Below are 21,316 nucleotides of genomic sequence, written 5' to 3' on the forward strand. Positions count from 1 at the left end.
TGAAACACAGCCACCAACATTGAAAAGCTGCACGCTATATGTTGATTTGATGGCATTTCTTGAGCATTGCTTACCTCACTGGGTGAAGCATGCTTTCATACATGCTGAGTGGTACAAAAAGTGAGGAAGGAAATGAAACAGGACTATTCTTCCTTCTCATTTGAAGACCCAAATAATCATCTACAACAAATAGCAGACCAGATTTAATAGATTTGGAATTATTAAGGCTAACCGCATTTGATTTGAAAAGAATCAGGACAGTATCAAAAAGCTACTCTAACCTTCAAACATAAACCTTAAAATTAATACTCATACACTCAATAATACAAGCAAATACACAGCATTAAATCAATTAACAGTTCATACAAATCCATCTTCCCTCTATAATAAATGTCACTGCTAAATGTCAACACAAAATGATTTCATCATATTTTATGTTTCAGTTTGAGCTGAATAAATACTGACAGAAAGTTCAAAAGATATTTGCTGTTGATTACAGAATGATCACAAGTCAGTACAAGAGTCTAACAGCAGGCTTTGTGTATGTTCATTACAGATTTTACAAAGAATAAAGATTAACCAAAGAGGGGATTAAACATCTGTTTCACCTGTAATATGTCTGGACTTGCACATAGAGTATTTAGGAGTTTACAGATGCAATCACTGCATGTGAGACAGTTCACAGTCCCCTGAGGTTACATACAGCGTGTTACCACACAGTGGAGATAAGAATCGCATAAAAGGAAAAGCAAATGTGTGTGTTCATGATCAGCGATAGAAATAATAGACACAGCCAACTTATGATCTCGCATTTTAAGGCTGTGCAGCTTTCGGGACGGTCTGTGATTCCACTGAGACGCCCAAAGAAGGACAATGGTGAGTTATTCTCAGCAATACAGCGCAAACAAAGATGGAAAACATCACAGGCTTAAAGGAAAACACACAGTTCAACATTACTGAAGAGTCGAGGCAGGTACAGTTGTATTATGCCTCTAGAGTGTAGACAGACAAACTTACAGAGTGAACCACTGACTATAAATTATGGTTGAAACTAACAATAGTTAGTTTGTTATTAATAACAAATAATTTTTTTCATTAATACACTGAATTTTAGTCTAAGAAAGAAAATGGTAAAATATAAAATAAACTTTGGAACAAAAACTGAAATAGAGAAATATAGCTGGAAGCTGCAAAAGTTTGACATATGTACTGTTTTTTTGCAACTGTGGCTCAGTCGACCACTTTGGTCCAGACAGAAACGTCTCTGAACCCTACCCACTTTGATCCACTGACTTTTACCTGCATCATCATCAGCAAGAGTTAAATGTCTTACCTTGTACCTTGTTACAGTATTATTATTTTTCTAGTAACAAGTATTGTAACACATGTTGCAATTCATGTCATCAGTTCGGTTCATTACTACTCAAACATTAATTTTTTTTTTTTCAGCATACAGGTAAACATGAGACCCCTGAAGGTTCTGCTCTATAACAAATATTATGATGTCATCACGCTGCCTCGCAACCACCCACCAATGTCAGTGACCCGTTTCCAATATTTATGCACCTGTAACACCTTATAAAACCATTGTACCATTTTAATTTCACAATTATATCATCTCATTTATATCCACAAAACTTATTATCATATATACGATATACAGGTGCTGGTCATAAAATTAATTCAAAAAGTGAAACTTGTATAATATATTCATTCATTACACACAGACTGATATATTTCAAATGTTTGTTTCTTTTAATTTTGATGATTATAACTGATAACTAATGAAAACCCCAAATTCAGTATCTCAGAAAATTTGAATATTGTGAAAAAGTTCAATATTGAAGACACCTGGTGCCACACTCTAATCAGCTAATTAACGCCAAACACCTGCAAAGGCCTTTAAATGGTCTCTCAGTCTAGTTCTGTAGGCTACACAATCATGGGGAAGACTGCTGACTTGACAATTGTCCAAAAGACGACCTTTGACACCTTGCACAAGGAGGGCAAGACACAAAAGTTCATTGCTAAAGAGGCTGGCTGTTCACAGAGCTCTGTGTCCAAGCACATTAACAGAGAGGCGAAGGGAAGGAAAAGATGTGGTAGAAAAAAGTGTACAAGCAATAAGGATAACCGCACCCTGGAGAGGATTGTGAAACAAAAGCCGTTCAAAAATGTGGGGAAGATTCACAAAGAGTGGACTGCAGCTGGAGTCAGTGCTTCAAGAACCACCACACACAGACGTATGCAGACATGAGACGGCGTCAGAAGCGTCTCGCCTGGGCTAAAGACAAAAAGGATTGGACTGCTGCTGAGTGCTCCAAAGTTATGTTCTCTGATCAAAGTCAATTTTGCATTTCCTTTGGAAATCAAGGTCCCAGAGTCTGGAGGAAGAGAGGAGAGGAACAGAATCCACGTTGCTTGAGGTCCAGTGTAAAGTTTCCACAGTCAGTGATGGTTTGGGGTGCCATGTCATCTCCTGGTGTTGGTCCACTGTGTTTTCTGAGGTCCAAGGTCAACGCAGCCATCTACCAGGAAGTTTTAGAGCACTTCATGCTTCCTGCTGATGACCAACTTTATGGAGATGCAGATTTCATTTTCCAACAGGACTTGGCACCTGCACACAGTTCCAAAGCTACCAGTACCTGCTTTAAGGACCATGGTATCCCTGCTCTTAATTGCCAGCAAACTCACCTGACCTTAACCCCATAGAAAATCTATGGGCTATTGTTAAGAGGAAGATGTGATACGCCAGACCCAACAATTCAGAAGAGCTGAAGGCCACTATCAGAGCAACCTGGGCTCTCATAACACCTGAGCAGTGTCACAGACTGATCGACTCCATGCCACGCCGCATTGCTGCATCAAAATTAAAAGAAATAAACATTTGAAATATATAAATCTGAGTGTAATGAATGAATATAATATACAAGTTTCACTGTTTGAATGGAATTACTGAAATAAATCAACTTTATCGTGATATTCTAATTTTATGACCAGCACCTGTATTATGGCACCATGACCTAATTAACCATCTAAAAGCCTAAATAACATTTACATAGTAGATCAATACATGGACACTGGCATGGATTTGTTATAGTACGATGGGTCTTACTGGCAGATAGCTGCATACTAGTGGAAGCTATCCAAACCTGCTCGTGTAAGATGGCAGATATTACAGAACTGATGTTTTGTGCTGTAAGTATGAAAAGAACAGCAACAATAGAAGGAATCGCAGACTCTGCCTGAGAGAAGAATGTCTCTCAGCTATAAACAGCTCTGCTTGAAATTTGATGAAGCACCTGCAAAATTTAGCAGAACTGCTTCACAATGCTGCTGGTGGAGAGGTCCACCGATAAAGGGGATGATGCCAGAGAAACATCTCCAAAATAATAACTTGTAGGTTTAGTTTCCCATGTCACTCCATTACAGTAAAGGAGCCAATATTGATTTGCAATGAGGTTGATCAGTACAATCAAAGGTTAATGTATTATCGGTTACATGCCTTCAGAACAGTATAACCAGCAGGCTCATGAATGAATTGCAAAGATGTTTTTGGTAACACAAAGGTGCTCTAACAAGATGCAGTTCCATCAGCCTTTGCTCTACTTTTTGCTAAATGGCAAATGTAAACATGCTAAATTAACACAGTGAATATAGTCAAACTTGTACCAGTGAGAAATCTGCATGTTTAACAGTGTTAAGCAGGTTAGGACGCCGATATTAGCAATCAGCTCAAAATGCCATACAACCTGTTTGCATGTCCGCAGTCTCTGCGTTGTCTGCTGGGTGAAAGACTTTACAGTTCATCTAATGTCAAAGTAATTGCTGGCTGACTGAATGAATAAATCAGTGAGTTAAAAATGAGCGTGAGCGAGCTCAAAGCAATCTGTACTGAGATCAACTTGTGCAGCTACACCTATCATCCCACTGCATTCAAGCTAAACGACGCAATCACATTTCATTTCGTTTCTGCGCTCTCTGGGTCCTGCTGGGCTGTGCTCATCTCCGCCTCCTCAGATCCAGGCTGCTCCATCTCTGCCGCTGAGATGCTCACCTGCTCCTGGTTCTCTGTGTTATTTTGGTTACGCTCTCCGTCTTCTGCTCTCTTTTCTTTCTCCAGCATGTGGTAGTAGTAGATGTTCATGACGAAGAGAAAGAGCCCACCAGCTGTGATAACTGAGCCACACATGAGGAAAAGGTACTTGTAGTCATGAAAGAGGTCCACCAGTAACCCTGTGTGGAAGAGGGCAAAAAAAAAAAACCCAAATCAAACAAAACACAGCATAGTGAGAATAAAGTGTGTAGATTGCAAGTTTGAAGGTGAACAGCAAGATCAGACTCAGATTTGGCTTCTATGTGTGTGCGAGAGAGTGAGCGTGAGCACAGGCCAATTTGTGTAGAGCCATTTCGGAAATGACAGGGGGCCATTACACCCTTCTTGGCTCTCCTGCATCTCTGGGAAGGCAATTTGGATGGCTGCTACCAAAACGAATCAGAAGAGAGGCCCATTCTCAGAACCACAAATATCCAGCTCAAGTCTGCAGAAAAGTGACAAATGTGGTTTAGATCAGATTTGAGCCTGCAGCTTTTTCCTAAGTGCAAAACTCGCCCCGACCCCCTTTTTTCCCCCCTCCAGACATGGATCGATGGGCGAGTGTTGCGGTCTCGCTCAGTTTCAGCATCTGTGACTCTCCACCTCACTGTATCACAATCCCTCTTAAAGCCTCGTGGAATCAATGGCAGCTTGCCTCAGAGGCTGAACTATTTTGAGCAGGATTAGTCTCTCTTTATGGTCCTTAGAGTCACACTTTTTATTTCCGTTATTACCATATAGTTAGTGAAGATGATTTTTTTTGTGTTATCAGTTCAGGAGTGTTTATGACAAATTTTGAGTGAACTGAGTTCACACAACTTTAAAGAAACATTTAAATTTGATAAGTCTGTCAGACATATTAGGAAGCACATTTAGTATAAACTATTAAAGAGAACATTAAACTATAAAGCAATTAAAAGGGTTCCCTTAGCAGATCGCCTTAAGTATACCACTTACCATCTGTACGATGAATAATCATGTTATAATAACAATAATGCTTGCGTGTATGCGTGCACTGTACCGTACTATACTAGGAGGGGGTCACTTTGCATTTGGATCAATTTCAACCATCTGAATGCAGGCTGTATTATCTGATTGATAGCACTCATCTGGTGCCTGTACTCCAATGGCCATCACCCTCATTAAGACAGCCCTTGATTGGCTAAGCAGTAATTAAGTCCATCTGGCATAGTCACCTCTTTTTTAATGTATTCACAGCTTAATTATGGCCCAGGTACAGGACTTTAATGACGAGAGTTTGAACTGAGCATCATTAAACACCCAAAGCAAAAGGCTAATTACACCCGCTTACCTCACTTCCTCCTAATTGGATTGACCCGAAGGTTTGGGGGAGCAGTAACAAGCAGAATAGGGAAGACATAACGATTGAGCCCTCTGGAGGAGATTGTTAGACGTGCAGGGAGGCACTTATTTACCCTATTAAATGAGCGCCTCAGAACAGGGTCGCTCCAGACAAACTGGGGGGCCTATAACTTTTCACCTCATTAAAAGTCAGGTTGGAGGCAAAAGGACACGTTTGTCAGCGGGATGATATTCACAGCTGATTAAGTCATGTGCAGCTAAACTACTGTACACCCTCACCTTGTTTATTTAGGACATTAAACAGGCCTGCCTATATGAACACTGGTGAACAAGTTGAGCAGTGTGCGTCTGTGTCTGACAGTTTTTAAACCCAGACACAGCAATGCAGTGTGTATTACTGGTAGGGATGCCACTAAAAAATGATGCTTAAAATATCTTTTGATACCAAAACACTTGTTTTTGTTTGTTTTAGCTTTTTTCTTTTTTTAGTACTGTATGTACTGTAGGTACGATAGGCAGCGCGTGTACTACGGCAGCAATTCTTCCAAAACTGAAGGGAGCAGCATACACCTACAAGTGTTTTAGTCTATTCTTACATGCAAGGAGGAGGACGCCCACAAACACAGGAAAAAAAAAAAAGCTACACATGGAAGAAGGTGACACAATAGGTCTGCCTTTCTTAACTTGTTTATAAGAAAGGCAGTAAGAACTGGGTGACAAAAGGAATATTCTAATGATGCTATTGTGCTTTTTTAGACTGAGTGAGGAAATACTTCCAGCACCTAAAAAAACATTACCCAGCTCTGTCGATAGAATTCAAGGAGAATGACTTTTAATCCTGAAATACACAAAAAATACTTACGCTAACATAATGCAACTCCCCATATAATGTATAATGTGTCTTTTATACTTTCTATGTAACTAACGTTGTATCTCATAGTAACGTTAGTAGGCTACTCAGCAACCATCAGTTGAAAACAGTGTGTTAACATTTTCAATAAGCCGGCAGCAACATGTCTCAAAAAAGCTGGGACAGGGCCGTGTTCATCGCTGTGTATCGCCCCCTCTTCCTATAACGACAGTCTGTAAACATCGAGGAACGCTGTCCCATTCTTGCCTGATAGAGGATTCTAGCAGCTCAACAGTCCTGGGCCTTCTTGTCATATTTTTCCATTTCGTAAAATACCAAATGAAAACATCTGGTAAAAGGTCTGCACTGCAGGAAGGCCAGTTCAGCACACAGACACTTCTAAAAAAAGAAATATTCAAGGCCTTCCCTGAAAAAGACTTCAGCATATGTTGCTCTAAAACCTGTATGGAGACTAACTATTGCGAAAAGTATTCACTAATCCATCCAAATCATTGAATTCATGTGTTCCAATCACTTCCATGGCCACAGGTGTATAAACCAAGCACCTAGGCATGCAGACTGCTTTTACAAACATTAGTGAAAAAATGGGTCACTCTCAGGAGCTCAGTGAATTCCAGCGCAGTACCGTGATAGGATGCCACCTGTGTAACAACAGCAACTCAGCCACAAAGTGATAGGCCACATTAGTGCACAGAGGTCCCTAACTTTGAAAGAAGATTTGAAGCTGTTATAGCTGCAAAGGGTGGGCCGACATCCCATTAAACCTTGTGGATGAAGAATGGGATGTCACTCAAGTTCATGTGCGTGCGAAGGCATTTGAGTGAATACTTGTGGCAACATTAATGTACCTTTCAGTGTTGTGCAAGTTACCAATTTCACAGGCACTAATGCACCCCCCATACTGTACCATTAGAAATTAAGGTTTTTGAACTGAGCACGGATAAAAAGCCAGATGGTCCCTCCTCCTCTTCAGTCCAGCATCCATGTGGTGTTTCTGGATCACGTTCACATTTGGCTTCTTCTTGCATTTGTGGATTTCACAGAAAAGTGTGTTCACAGACAGTGATTTCTGCAAGTGTTCCTGAGCCCATGCGGTGATTTCTATGACAGAATCATGCCGGTTTTTAATGCAGTGCTGACTGAGGGCCTGAAGATCACAGGCACCCAATGCTGATTTTCAGCCTTGTCTCTTGCGTACAGAAATTTCTTCAGATATTCAGAATCTTTGGATGATATTATTTACTGGAGATGATGGCATATTCAAAGTCTTTTTACATTGAGGAACATTATTCTGAAACTGTTCCACCATTTGTAAAGCTTTTTGCAGACTGGTGAACCTCTGCCAATGTCGACTTCTGAGAAGCACTGCCTCTTTAAAAAGCTCTTTTTATACCCGATCATGTTACTGGCATGTTGCCAGTTAACTTAATTAGTTGTAAAATGTTCCTCCGGCTGTTTCTTTTTAGCACCACTTACTTTTCCAGCCTTTTGTTGCCCCTGTCCCACCTTTTGAGACATGTTGCTGCCATCAAATACAGAATGAGCTAATATTCTTCATTAAATAGTAAAATGTCTCAGTTTGAACATTTGATTTGTTTTCTATGTTCTATTGTGAATAATAGATTTGTTTCTGAGATATGCACATCATTGCATTCCTTTGTTGACATTTTTACACAGCTTCTGAACTTCTGGGGAAATGGGGTTGTACATTCTTTATATTCGACCATTTCTATAAAACAAACAAAAAAAACCAACCTGTTATATTTTTGTTTCAGGCACAAATGGAGCATCTGCATTGTAGCATTATTTAATCCAACTAGCCAGAGTAACTTTTCTGAGCATGTGTGTCTTTTTCAGTAGTGTGTTTTCACTCAGTACTCCTAATCGTCTCCTTGCATCCCCTGCCGTAGAACTTAGGCTCAGCATTACTTTAGACTAACTAAACTTAACCCCCCCTCTGTGTTTCACTTCATGGATTCACATGAGTACTGAACAAGTCAGATTTTGCAGAGACAGTTTTGCTGTCACTGCCTGGTTCACGTCACACTGCTAGCACCACCTAAGCGTCGTACATGACTATTTTTTATTAAAAGGTCACACTAATATACTTATTGGGCTGTACAAGACCGCCATACCTTGCCCCTCATACACTTGACTCCTAACTTACAAAAACATAAGTATAAAACTTTTAATCCTGCAGCTTTTTTGGTTGGACAGTATACTGATGTGGTTTAAGTAATGAGTTTTTTTTTAATAGCTTGTGACCTAGATACTCTGTTATTTAAGCGCAGACAGCTTCTTTCCAACAGTAAATCACTGTGACGAATTACTTCTTTGTGTGGGCCTCTCATACAATACAAAACATCCATACTCATCAATGATAATGTGGCTCTATCTTATAGTAATGATACAGTAACTGAGTTCTGCTGCAACATAATGCACGCACTATGAATGAAAGAGATGAACACACACATATACATATAATTGCGTTGACTACACTGAAGAAGCAATTTTAAGTGATCTAAAAATAAATACCTGCACTTATGTCACAGAGAGAGAGAAAAGGATTATGTACACAAAGTGATTGTGTGTTACCTGCAGCAGGTGGTCCCACTAGCATGGGGAAGCACTCTATGATAGTGACGAGTCCAACGGCGCTGGGGAAGCGTTGATTTCCCATCAGATCCATGAGGCATTCAAATATCAAGGCGAAAACCATGCCGAACCCCACACCAAAAAATACCGCGTAGACCACCAGGAGGGTGTAGCTCTTCATCAGAGGGCACAGTAAGTGGCACATTCCATTAAAAACCATGGCAAAGCTGAAGAAGTACTGAATTCTGGGCCTGATCCACTTGCTGTTGGCTACCAGGCCAGTGCCAGGTCGAACAAACATGTCAACAAACCCCATAATAGAGAGCAGATAGGCTGCAGAGTACTTCTCTACACCTTGGCTAACTGCATAGGTAGATAAGAACACAATGGGTGCATACGCACCAAAAATGAACATGACATTTCCTATTAGGTAAATGACAAAGCCTCTATCCTTGAAAAAGGACAGATTCACAAACTTCCCTGTGCTCTTCACACAGCTTCGATTTATCTTAGATGTGCACTTTTTTGGCTGTTCCACATTTTTCTGCAGTGCACAAGATGCTGGCTTATGAACAGGTCGCATGAGGGCTCCAGCAACGCAGCAATTGAGCATCAGACCCCCCAGGATAAGCAGACTTCCTCTCCAGCCATATTTGCCAAGCAGATATTGGTTGAGGGGGGCCAGGAAACAGAGGAACACTGGACTCCCAGCCATAGCAAGTCCATTGGCTAAAGGACGCCTGGTCAGGAAATATTTACTGATGATGGTGAGAGATGCATTCAGGTTAAAGGCGAGTCCACAACCTGCATGTAGAAAGATTGAAAACATCTCAAGTCACATTCCAATAGCCCTCAGGAAGAAAACCCTGCTGGACCTCAGCTCCAGAGGGTACTTAATTAAATTAAGACCAAATCTGCTTGCTGCTCATTAAGGTTCCATCTCATTTCACTTTTGCCATCTAAAATCTCATTACAGATCTCTGGAATTATTTCAGAAATAATTTCTCCATTCAAGTAGAAATAAATTGGAGAGCCTGGGTAATACATTTACTCCCTTGCCTTTCTACGCAGAAAAATTTGGATTTAATAGCACCTTATTTTGAAGAAGATGAAGAGCTACAGTTAGGTGGCTAGGGTGTTCATAATTTTTCCCTTCAACGTCAGTTTATTCTTAAGATGCATAAAGTTTTTGTTTGAAGTACATTTAAACAGGGGTTTACTATGGTTGATTTTTTGAGAAAAAAAAAAGTGCAATTTAGGGATATTTTTCTTCCCTAATGAGGAATCTCACATTACCTTGACTTTAAAATAAAAATAACTAATTTAATCACAACAAATATGACATCTACAATTACTAAATAACTACACTGCTCACAAGAAATGAAGGGGAATCATCACAGTATAACAAAAAGTCAGTTAAGCTTGCTGCTAAAACTGCTTTGGGGCAACTGAAAGAGACGAGACGTGGGGGCACTGGGGAGGCAACAACATGACAACCTCCAGAAAGTGAGGTGGTATCTGCAGCACATTCGAGTTGCACAGGTAATCCAGCTCCACTGGGACGGCACCTTCTCAAACAGCTGTCTCCCACAGCACAGTCTCAAGAATGTGAAGATGCCAGGAGATGGGCCGTTACACAAGGACAGCCGGACGGGTCCGTAGAGGGACGCCAACCCAGCAGAACTGGTGTCTGCTCCTTCCTCAGGAGGAACAGGAGGAGCACTGCCCGTGCCCTACAAAATGACCTCCAGCAGGCTACTCGCGCATTTTTCTGACCAAACTGTCAGAAACAGACTCCATGAAGGTGGCATGTGGGCCTGATGTACTTCACTGTGACCTATGCTCAATAACTAGCACTGTGCAGCTTCCACTGACATTCGCCAGAGAACACCAGAACTGGCAGCTCTGCCACTGATACCCTGTTCTCCTCATAGATGAGAGCAGATTCACACTGAGAACATGTGACAGATGTCACAGAGTCTGGAGATGCCATGGCAAAGACGATGCCTGCATCATCATCATCTGTGATCTGTGGCCACCACCTGCACAACGATTCCTTTTTTTTTTGTTGTTGTTGCCTTATTGTTGCCTCTCTGGTGCACCTGTTGTCACTGTCACTGGATTAACAATGGTTTCTGCTTCCTTACTGGACAGACAGACATCCCTGAATTTTGTGTGTTACTGTGAGTGAGAGAACAAGAATATACAAGGATAAATAATTATCAAACATATTTTACTGTGTCTGGGGTGCTTTTATTTTTTTTATTGAATAGCTATCTTTCTGCATGTGCAGGTATTTGCCTATGTGTAAGCATATGTCTGCATGCCTTCTAGGTAAAACCGCCTAATGCCTGTGTGTCAGTGCACCAAGGCACAGGGGAACAGAGCAGAGCCCACACATGCCCCGGGCACCACACATGGCCCAGCCACTTGCTGTGCCTATTAATCCTTCACAGGGGCCCTTGGCTGGGTAATGAGCCTCTTAGGGTGGCAGAGAGCCCCCATGTGAGGAACAGGATTGGAGCTTACGGAAGAGTACAGAGGGCCACGGAAGATCATGCTCTCTGGGATCAGAGACCATTCTGTCTTAATTACTGTCCTGGTCCCGGTCCCCTTGGTGCTCTAACTGCACCCCAGGAGCTGGCGCACGTGCCCAGGGCCTTCACAAACAGCACAGCAGCCCAGTTATGGGAAGCAGATCTGAACCAAGAGATTCTAAAAAGGATGTGAAAAGATGCAGACTGCCAACATCCCTATCCCACACGGGCTTAACCAGGATTGATGGGAATGTAAGTAAACAAATTTGGGATGATATCTTAGTTTTGGTCCGTGATCAATTACAGATTCCCAAAGTGAGATCACAAAAAAAATAAAAACTAATTAAGCAGCTATAACATAAAATATTATAAAGAGAGGATACGTAAAATGAAAAGTACATTACCTCCAATGATGCCAATGCAAAAGTAGAGATAAATGATGGAGTTCCCAAAAGAGGCAGCTACCATAGACACCCCACACATCACTCCACCAATTATGACAATTGGTCGGCTTCCAAAACGATTGACCAACATGCTGCTCACCGGTCCTGCAAAAAAAAAAAAAAAAAAAAAAAAATGAGGATGACTAAGAACAAACTATACAGTCTTGTATTATGTTAATTCTTAATGTCTCCAAAGTTTTTGGCAATCCAACTAACCGCCTACTACTTCAAAGTAAGCTGAAAGAGCCAAACTATGAAATTCATTCTTGTGATCACAGGGCCAAACTCTGCCATGGGGTCACACCATTTTGTAGTGAACAGCTCAGTTCATTTAAAAATAAATAAATACATTCAAAGGTGAGTTTTTATGTTTTGTTTTGTTTTTTAAGTTCATTCATTTTATCTGAAAAGCATCCCTGATCTAAACCAAGGGCAAAAGGACATCACAGAGGGTGACAGAAGAGCTCCACAGCAAAGCAACCTGGCAACTCATTAAACATTCCCCTGATAATGTAAAACACTACACTCAGTGATCAATCAGCAATTAAAAAGCCTTTTATATGCCGTCACTCTTCCCTTCATTCACAACCTTGCCTGAAAGAGTGACATTGCACCACCATTCTCCAGCATAATGAAAACCCCTATATTCATATTGCTAAAAGATCTGTGAGTATATATTTATCATATTAGACATTAGACATTAAAGTGCATCAATACCTGTCGGCTGCCATGATTACTGAAACCTGGACTACTGTTATTTTTTTTAGTTTTGAAGAAAAACTGGCAAGGTCGTCTGTGTGGATGGTGATAACTGAAAGCAGCATAATAAATATTAAAAGGATTAAATGTTTTGTAAACATTTCATGAGTAGGTATACTACAGCTGATGAAGTCTATGATTCTCAATTATTTTCTCTCTTTTTTTTTTTTTTTAAGACAATGACAGGACATCATGATGAAAACTAATAAGAAATGTATCAGCTGTAGATGGTTTTGGGGTGAAACTGCAGGAACAATTATTTAGATCAATACTGAGGATCATGATTTTTCACTGATTCAGTGACAAAAAAGTTTTTATTCCACTTTGATGTAAACAGCATTGGTTTCACATCCATGTTACCTTCCTGCTAACCTAAAACATTTGCTGCAAAATAAAACTGGTTCTCATTCACCTAAATTCGGTGATAAATTCTCTTAGAGGAAAAGAAAACTATTAAAACTTAAGACAAAATTAAATCCACACTGCACTGTTTTCACTTTTACATTGTGCTAAATTCCTGTGCCACACGCAAGAACCACCTTTGTAGCCGGAGGTGAGACCATCCCTAGGGTGGACAAGAAACCGCCAAGAAGCCTTGGCAGGGAATACACCGCAGAGCTGTCAGGGAAGTTAGCCAAGCAACGACTAGCAGAGGGCCTGGCATAGATCGAAGCACAAAGTGTGGTGCTACTAGTGATGTGGCCCCTAAAGGTCTGTGAAATCCCCATATCAGCAATTAGCAAGATGGACAGCTTAGCCAACAGCTTCATCCGTAAATGGTTGGGTCTGCCCCGCTGCTTTATGGACACAAGCCTGTTTGGCCAAAATATGCTGCAGCTCCCCCTCAAGACCATCAGTGTAGAGTACAAATAAGAGAAGGCATGGCTGGTACTGGAAATGAAGCACTCGGCAGACCCACTCATAAGAAATGCACATGTCCCCATTTGTACAGGTTGCAAGTGGAGGGAGCAAGCTTAAGTACAGCACACCATCTCCAATCTGCAACTTGCAACACTGTGAAGTTATGGGTTTGGTCCAGTCTGGCTGTGTCAGAGTAGGTTGGGATGCTTTGGGGTGTTACCATCAACAGGTGCATCAAATGGCAGACATCTGGAGGACACCACAATCCAGGATCAGCTTCCTGCTAAGGGTGACCTATGACACCCTCCCATGCCCCCGGAATCTCACCCAGTGGTTTGGAGATGAGGTCAACTGCCTCCTGTGTGGTAACATCAAGGTAAACCTCCAACACATTCCATCAGGGTGCAAAGTGGCGCTGACTAAAGGTCGCTTCAGCACCAGCCTCCACGAAGCCTGCACTCATAGACTCTGTTAGGTCTCAAAGCACACTCCATCTTCCCACAGGGGAAAGAAATCACATCCTCACTCCTGGAAAAGACTGCAGTTGGTCTTCCCATGGGAGAGCTTAACAACTGCGTGCCGACCTGACATGGTCATGTGGTCTGCGGTGGAGAAAGGGTCCTCTTCATTGAGCTTGCCATCTCCTGGGAAAAGGGCACGGTAACAGCACATGAATGGAAGTACAGTGATCCCTCACCTATCGCGGAGGTTACGTTCCAGAGACCTCCGCAATAGGTGAAAATCCACAAAGTAGTGGCATTGTATTTATTACATATTTATTTTATTATTTATATATATTTTAAGGCTTTATAAACCCTTCCCACACTCCTATAACCCTTTCCAACTCCCTTACTACAACTTTAATGATGAAGATGAATTATATAGCTGTGCAGTACTGATGGCAATGAAGGTGGTGCAGTATCTTCGCCCTCGGACTAACTTCTATTTCCAAAGGCGTAGGCGTAACTTATCTCTTCGTCTGAGTGATGAAGATAGTTATGGGTTGTTACAGAAATACCTATATACGGCAAAATCCTGCAATATAGTGAAAACTCTGCGAAACAGAATCCGATTTCTTTTTTTTTTAATCTGCGATACAGTGAAGCCGCAATAGGTGAATGTAGCGAGGGACGACTCTACCTCAATTACACTGAGCTGGCAACAGAATGCCAAGAGACTCTGGCAAAGCCAGAGGTTACCCCATGGAGGTTGGGTGCTGTGGATTTGTGGGGAGATCCACAGTCCAGCTACTCCACAGAGCAGGAGTAGCAGGGGCACGCCTGCGAAAAGTCTTAAAGGAGCTAGAGGAGGAGGCTGAGAGAGCGAGCTACTGGCTATGGCTGAGAAGAAAAGACAAGAGTTCAGGACCCACACCCCCAGTAAAGGCAACTGCAGGGGGTGGTGGGGAGACGTCCCAGTCCATATCAGTTGCCCCCACCCCACCAGGACACGCACTGGCTCAGGTGACAAAACATCAGCGAACAGCAGTTCGACCCTGCAGCAGACCTAATGGCAACGGCAGAGGTGCAACAGGCCTAAAATGCCAAGACAGGAAGCACCTTACCTATATAATAATCTGTAAATTAAAATTGACTTAATTAAATAAGATGCTTACATGGCCTAAGTGCATCTCGTAGAAGCTAAATATAAAGTCTTTCACTCTCATTCATTGTACCTGGAAGGTAGATGTGAATAAAACTCGTAGCAAAGCAATTAACAGCTGTGAGATCCCTCATTTTCAGAGGGTTTAATAAGTTAGTTGTGTTGTTTTGTGGTGCAAACACAGCTCTACAGCACTTTTTGATCACTATCACTTGCCAAAAATCCAAAAGATTTCCAAACAACAGATGATGATCGGCACTGAGGGACAAGCTCTTCACCTTCTACTGTGCCAGACTTTTGAAGTTTGTTGTATATCTGTTTTTAAATGTAGTGTTATGAGTAAATTATAGTTCAATGGTAATAAACTGTTTCTTTTAGCACTTTGTTACAAGCAGCCTATCAAAAAACATAATATGTTCCCATTTCTTCAGTGGAATCAACAAAAAAAATGTCAAAGATAACAGTCTGACTGGAGTAAATATATATATATTTTTTTTGCACCAAGAAGGTGATTCCCAAAGAGCTATTAGCCAAAAACTTGGCATATCTCAGCATGGTGCACAGTGAGTTCTTAAAAGTATATATATATATAAAAAAATATGAAAAAAACTTGCCCCATATACTGTATTTCCATATAGGTTTGCACATTTCAATAAATAGCTACACCTATTTCCCATTTTCCTAGTAAAATATTAAGCAATGATGGGTGACTCAAGACTTTTGCACAGCACTGTATGTGAAATAAAAATATCCATCCAGCTGTTTAAACAGTTACCCAGGTTCCTGCGAGGGTCAAAGATAGATCATCGTTTTCACTGTAGCTGTGTCACAATAGGGCATCTCTTGTTCCACCACCACATCCATTTCCATTAAAAGTTTATCATTCTGACTCGTTGAGTCAGAGGTTTCCTGAAAAGGCTGTCATGTCTCTCCCATGGGAACTTAGTGTCAGACCCCACTGTGCTGAACCTTCCTCTGATATATTCCCTCTTTCCTTCTCCTCTGCTAGGTGACATTGTGGAAACCTTGCCAAGGACAATATGATAAAGTCCTGTGCCTGAGCCACATCGGAGGGGAATATTTCACTAGTTAGGCCGCTCTGAGTCGAGTGCACATACTGTGCACATACTGTGCTGTCCTGCAACCTTGAAAGCAGATACAAATAATGTAACAAAAAAAAAAATCCAAATGCCTGTTATCTACTGAGTTTTCTGTACATACAGTTGAGTCCATAATTTATTGTTTCTTACCAGTTTCAATTCTTAACTTCAGTTAATTTTGAAGACAAGTGCAGAGCATTATCTGTTACAGTTACCTGTATCAGAAACCTGTTGCAGATTCTGGGGTCTGAGTGGTGATGTCTGACTTCACTTCCACAAGCCCAAGTGCACGTAGATAGCAGCATGCAGTGGTACTTACTTCCATTAATTCTCTATGAGCCTGGATGAGCAGTACCAACCCAGCGTAAACTGAATCAGTGAAGATACTCAAGTTTAGGTCAGGTGACTTGCATTCTAGCAACATTCCCCTTATTAGACAGAGGGTGCAGTCACTCATGTGAAGTCAGTTTAGCAATTACTGGATTGCTCTGTGCAAATTACAACCATACACAACAGTTGTTTCATTGTAGAACACACAGAGTCAAAAGGATTGTTATAAAACTGGCATTTTATTTATTTTTTTGTTCCTAATGCTGATTGACAAGTACAAATACACACCACAGAGTCCTCAGAAATACTGGTCTGTCTGCAGTCACCTGGCTGGTAGGTATATTTTTGCAATGTTTGCTGTTTTCAACTGCAGCTTTTAACAGAAGATGTAATGCAATTTAAAGTCTGACCACTGACCATTATCAGTGCTAGTATGAGGTATGAGTGGGTCAAATGAAACTCTTGGGTTCCCCAGACGACCCTATTCCTCCCCGACTGTTTAAAGAGATTTTTTTTCCTCTGTGGGTCCTTTAATACTTACACTGTTAAACAGCAGTTTGTCGTTTGGTGTCATACCTGATCATTTAAAAAGATACAGTGGTGCACCCGCTTATTAAAATTCCATGTTTGGCCTCTTGAGTTTAAGCAAATTTTAGACCCATTGCTAAACTGTAGTTTGTTTCTAAAATCCTTGAGAAAATAATTTTTGGTCAATTAATGGATTTTTTAGAACACAGTATTCTTGAGGTTTTTCAGTACGTAAGTATGCACAACACATTTTTAATTATACATTTTTGGCAACTGACTCTGGTGACTGCATTATTTTAGTGCTTTTAAACCTGACTGCCACATTTTCTACAGTGGATCACAATATTTTCATTTCTCTTTCAGAGCAGTGGGTGGGTGTCCGGTGTGTGGCACTAAAATGGTTCTGGTCCTTAGATCGGGGAGTACCAAAAGACGGCTTGCTAGTGCTAATGGTCACAGCACCTGCTAGCAAACTGCAACAATAGCGATCCATTCTAGTAGCTAACAGCTGAAATTCTCAGCCCAACACAGCGCCAGGTGATCGACCGCTAGCTAGAACCCTGGGGTATCTTTAAACATTTTAAATTTTAACAAACGAAAAACTGAAGTAACGATTTTTGGCATTGTCTCCACAGCTACTTTGTTTAATCTTGGTTCTCTGGCTCAGTCCACCAAACCAATAATCACAACATAGGGGTCAAAACTGTCAACAACCTAAAATTTGCGAGCCAGATTAGGGCAGTGGTCAGTTCAGGGATGTTCCATTGGAGGCAGCTAGCAAAGATAAAGCCAGTTCTCTGAAACTGTGATCCATGCCTTTGTCACCACTCAGCTGGATTTTTGCATTGCTCTTTACATTGGTGTCAGTGCATCTTCTCTTGCCCATCTCCAAATGGTACAAAATGCTGCTGTCCATCTTTTAACTTGGAAAAAAATAGGACCATATGTCTTAGCTAGTTTTAGCTTCCCTTCACTGACTTCCAATCCATTTTAGAATCCACTATAAAGTTACTTTATCTGTTACCCTGCCCCCACAGGGGGGAACCAGGAATTGATTTTTGGTATGTTTGTTTATTAACAATACTACAGCAAAACTAACAGTCCAATTCATACCAAATTTACATGAAAGTTAGCCAGTGACCCCTTAGATCACCTGATTAAATTGGGTTATGGTAAAAAAAACAAAAAAAAACCCCATCTTTAAAATAAAAAAAAAAATCATCTCTCCCTCAAAACCTATCGGATTTATCTAATACAGTTGTGGAGAGCCAAGAACTAGTGCCAAACTGAACACCATCTGATCCAGATCCTGGATTTGCAGGCTACTTGAATTTAACAAGGGAAACTCCATTTAACACATATTTTTGGCAACATCTCAGCTGAAAAAGAAAAGACACATCATCCCCATTTGTTACAGTAAGAAGCATATTACTATTGTCCGTGAACATGTAACATTTGATTAGGATATGATCCAGATGTGCAAATATATGAAACAACTTTTGACTCCATCAATCGATCACTCAATTCCCCTATTATAGCCCACCTGAAAAACTGCATATTTTCTCATTATTAGAGATAAAGTTTTTACAAAATGATCATAAAATTAAAGTTATCTTAGTCCAACTTCCTAAACCTTGGAAAACTATGGGCACTGACAATAGGACCTATGTGTTCTGCCGGTGATTCAATGTTTGGAGAGTGACGTGTTTGTCACAATATTCAATTCAGCTAAAATGGCTGCCAGGGGCGGGGTTTGTTTTACCCCACACCACTTAGTTTTAAATCTTTGAATGGCCTTGCCCCACCCTACCAGTCTGGGTTGTTACTCCCCTAAATACCCACCCAGTCTGTCAGGTCAGCTGTTCCTGATTGTACCTAAAACCAGGTGCAAGCTCAGAGGGGATCGTGTTTTTGCTGTAATGGCGGGGTCTAAACTTTGGAACGATCTGCCTTTACAGCTCAGGAAAGCTTCAACATTGCCCGTGTTTAAATCCATGCTGAAAACCCATTTTTATAATTTGGCATTCAGCACTTTTGATGTAGATTTTATGGCCGTATTGCTTTATTGTTTTTAGTCTTTGTACTTACTGCTTTATTTTATTTGAATTTTATGTTCTTATTGTTTTAGTATTTGTTCTTTTATCTATTTATGCATATATTCTCTGTCACTGTACAGCCCTTTGTGCCATCAAGGCCCATTTTAAAGTGCGTTATAAATGAAGTTGGATTGGATTGCAGGTATACTTGGAATGTCAGAGTTCTAGGACAACTAAATAAAACACAAAAGATCAAGAAAAAAAAACTCAATCTGGTTAACCTATTATTTTTTTTACCAGCCAAATGTGTTATCTAGTAGTGATACAAGTATTGACTACAGTGCTGACTACAGAACCTGTGATGTCCTAAATGTATGAGCCCACACTACACTCAATTCCAAGCAGCTCTGTTGCAACTCTGGGTTTGAGGTTATCATATTTATGTCTACTGCAGAAGAGTAACGCCAACTATATGGTCAGGAAAGTGGATTCAGCTTACCTCCTGCATACATGACAGCCAGCATAATGGAGGAAATCCATGCTATTTCACTGTAGCCAGCCTGCAGTTCTTCCTGAATATCCTTGAAGAAAATGGAAAGGGCTTTGGATGTGGAGTAGGCAAACCCAATGGAAATATGGGCCCCGAACACCACCATCCAGCCCCAACCCCCATCCGGGGGCTTGGTGCCCAAACCATCTGCTGGAGCAGGAGGCATGTTCCTGTTCAGAGTGCACAATGTAGGGGACACTGTTACAAAGTATCTGAATACATGTATAGTCTAAGAAAAACACAGAAGTGCATGTTAAAAAGGAGCAATCATATTTCAAAATAAAAGACGTCATGTCATCCTAAAACTTACTGGCAGGTAGTAAAGACGTGGACTCACACTGAACTAAAGTTTGAACTGTTTTTGATTCGTAGACAGGCACCAGCCGTTTGTAAACAGAAGCGGGGGAAATAACTGGCAAAATTTCGCAACAAACACAAATAAATCTCTTGTGTAATAACCCGCTGCTGGTGATCGTCATAATGTGTGATCCTTTTTCAAATAAATGACCCAGTAAAGCGTTAACCCAGAGTTTTTATTCCGCAGGGCGCCAAACAAAGTGATTAAACTGAAAGATGTAACATGTTTTATAAAGCAGTGTAACATTTGCTATAGGCATCAATAAAACCTCATATATTTGATTTCATTCATAAGTAAAGCCACATCTGTCCAGGGAAGGCAAGAGCACTGGACTGTACTCAAACATTAGCACAGATGTATGAAAATACAGCAGGTCTGCAACTCTGATTCCACATTAGAGTTTAAAACCAAACTAAGTAAACTTTTCCAGTCACTTTCTTATTAAACTTTTTTTTTTTTTTTTCGCCGAGTCGCGCAGGAGCGCTGCTCACCACGTGGACAAAGAAACCAGTTAAACAAAGCAGCTGCGAAACTGCAGACAGTGAGTACATCTTACCGTTCACCGAGCGCCCGCACAGCCCGTCTTTCCGCCGCAGCAGCGCGCCGCTTTATCTCACGGCGGGTCACATGTCGCGCGCATGGGCTTCGACTGATTGACTCAATCAATCGTACGTGATTTTTCTTTCCTCCGCATGTTTTCAGCCTCTTAGTCACACTGCTGTCTGTGGCAGCACACAGTATGACAGCCAAAAACCCCAACCGGCCACTATTAACCCCTTACAGCAGATTTAAACCCCAAAGCGACCGTGTCATTGTATTTGATTGAAATGTCCGAGAGTGGTCATTTAAGCTCATTATAATTTTAGACGGGAATAAAACTGATACGGCTGTATTAGTGTTTATCATATCTTTACCGCATTCTTTCGACAGATGTAAACTGTTTTGTTGTAATTAATTATGGTCTTCAGTCATTTTCATGTGAGAACGTGTTAACGTGTTAATTTGGGGGCATTAAGGGCCTCGAGGCTTCTACAGGAGTAAATCTCAGTACTCAACATCTCTCTGCCACGCGGTGACAGACAAATTATTAGGTACACCTTGTTAGTACTGGGTTGGTCCCCCTTTTGACTTCAGAACTGTCTTAAACCTTCGTGGCACAGATTCAACAAATTGCTGGAAATATTCCTCAGAAATTTTGGTCCATGTTGACATGACAGCATCACAAAGTTGCTGCAGATTTGTCAGTTGCACATCCATGATGTGAATCTTCCTTTCAGGTGCATCCCAAAGGTGGTCCATTGCCTGTTATCCTGCTGGAAGCAGCCAT

General features: G+C 41.1%; 1 protein-coding gene across 2 annotated transcripts; it reads right to left on the reverse strand.

Annotated features, from left to right (window-relative positions):
• Positions 1 to 2,907: 2,907 nt before the first annotated feature.
• LOC115780353 (monocarboxylate transporter 2-like) lies at positions 2,908 to 20,669 on the reverse strand. Of its 2 annotated transcripts, none has more exons than XM_030729504.1 (5): positions 20,546 to 20,669; positions 19,581 to 19,801; positions 11,827 to 11,970; positions 8,886 to 9,689; positions 2,908 to 4,236 (listed from the first exon to the last, which is right to left on the reverse strand). In XM_030729504.1, exons 2-5 carry the CDS (start codon positions 19,795 to 19,797, stop codon positions 3,962 to 3,964), a joined length of 1,440 nt encoding a protein of 479 aa, XP_030585364.1. In that variant the 5' UTR covers positions 19,798 to 19,801; positions 20,546 to 20,669; the 3' UTR covers positions 2,908 to 3,961. The 2 variants fall into 2 exon arrangements, with proteins under 2 accessions (XP_030585364.1, XP_030585365.1); XM_030729505.1 differs by lacking the exon at positions 20,546 to 20,669 and adding an exon at positions 19,942 to 19,999.
• Between the last annotated feature and the right edge of the window lie 647 nt (positions 20,670 to 21,316).

The sequence above is a fragment of the Archocentrus centrarchus genome, chromosome 5 (assembly GCF_007364275.1).
Source record: "Archocentrus centrarchus isolate MPI-CPG fArcCen1 chromosome 5, fArcCen1, whole genome shotgun sequence".
Lineage (NCBI taxonomy): Eukaryota > Metazoa > Chordata > Actinopteri > Cichliformes > Cichlidae > Archocentrus > Archocentrus centrarchus.

What these genes read in the sequence shown, in the direction of transcription:
- LOC115780353 (XM_030729504.1), bottom strand. Translation starts at nt 19,797, where the DNA reads ATGCCTCCTGCTCCAGCAGATGGTTTGGGCACCAAGCCCCCGGATGGG. An exon ending in GGCTGTCATGTATGCAGGAG is followed by an intron (nt 11,971 to 19,580) that starts GTAAGCTGAATC and finishes TTTTTTTTGCAG; the next exon opens with GACCGGTGAGCAGCATGTTG. An exon ending in AGTGGGACCACCTGCTGCAG is followed by an intron (nt 4,237 to 8,885) that starts GTAACACACAAT and finishes TCTTCCACACAG; the next exon opens with GGTTACTGGTGGACCTCTTT.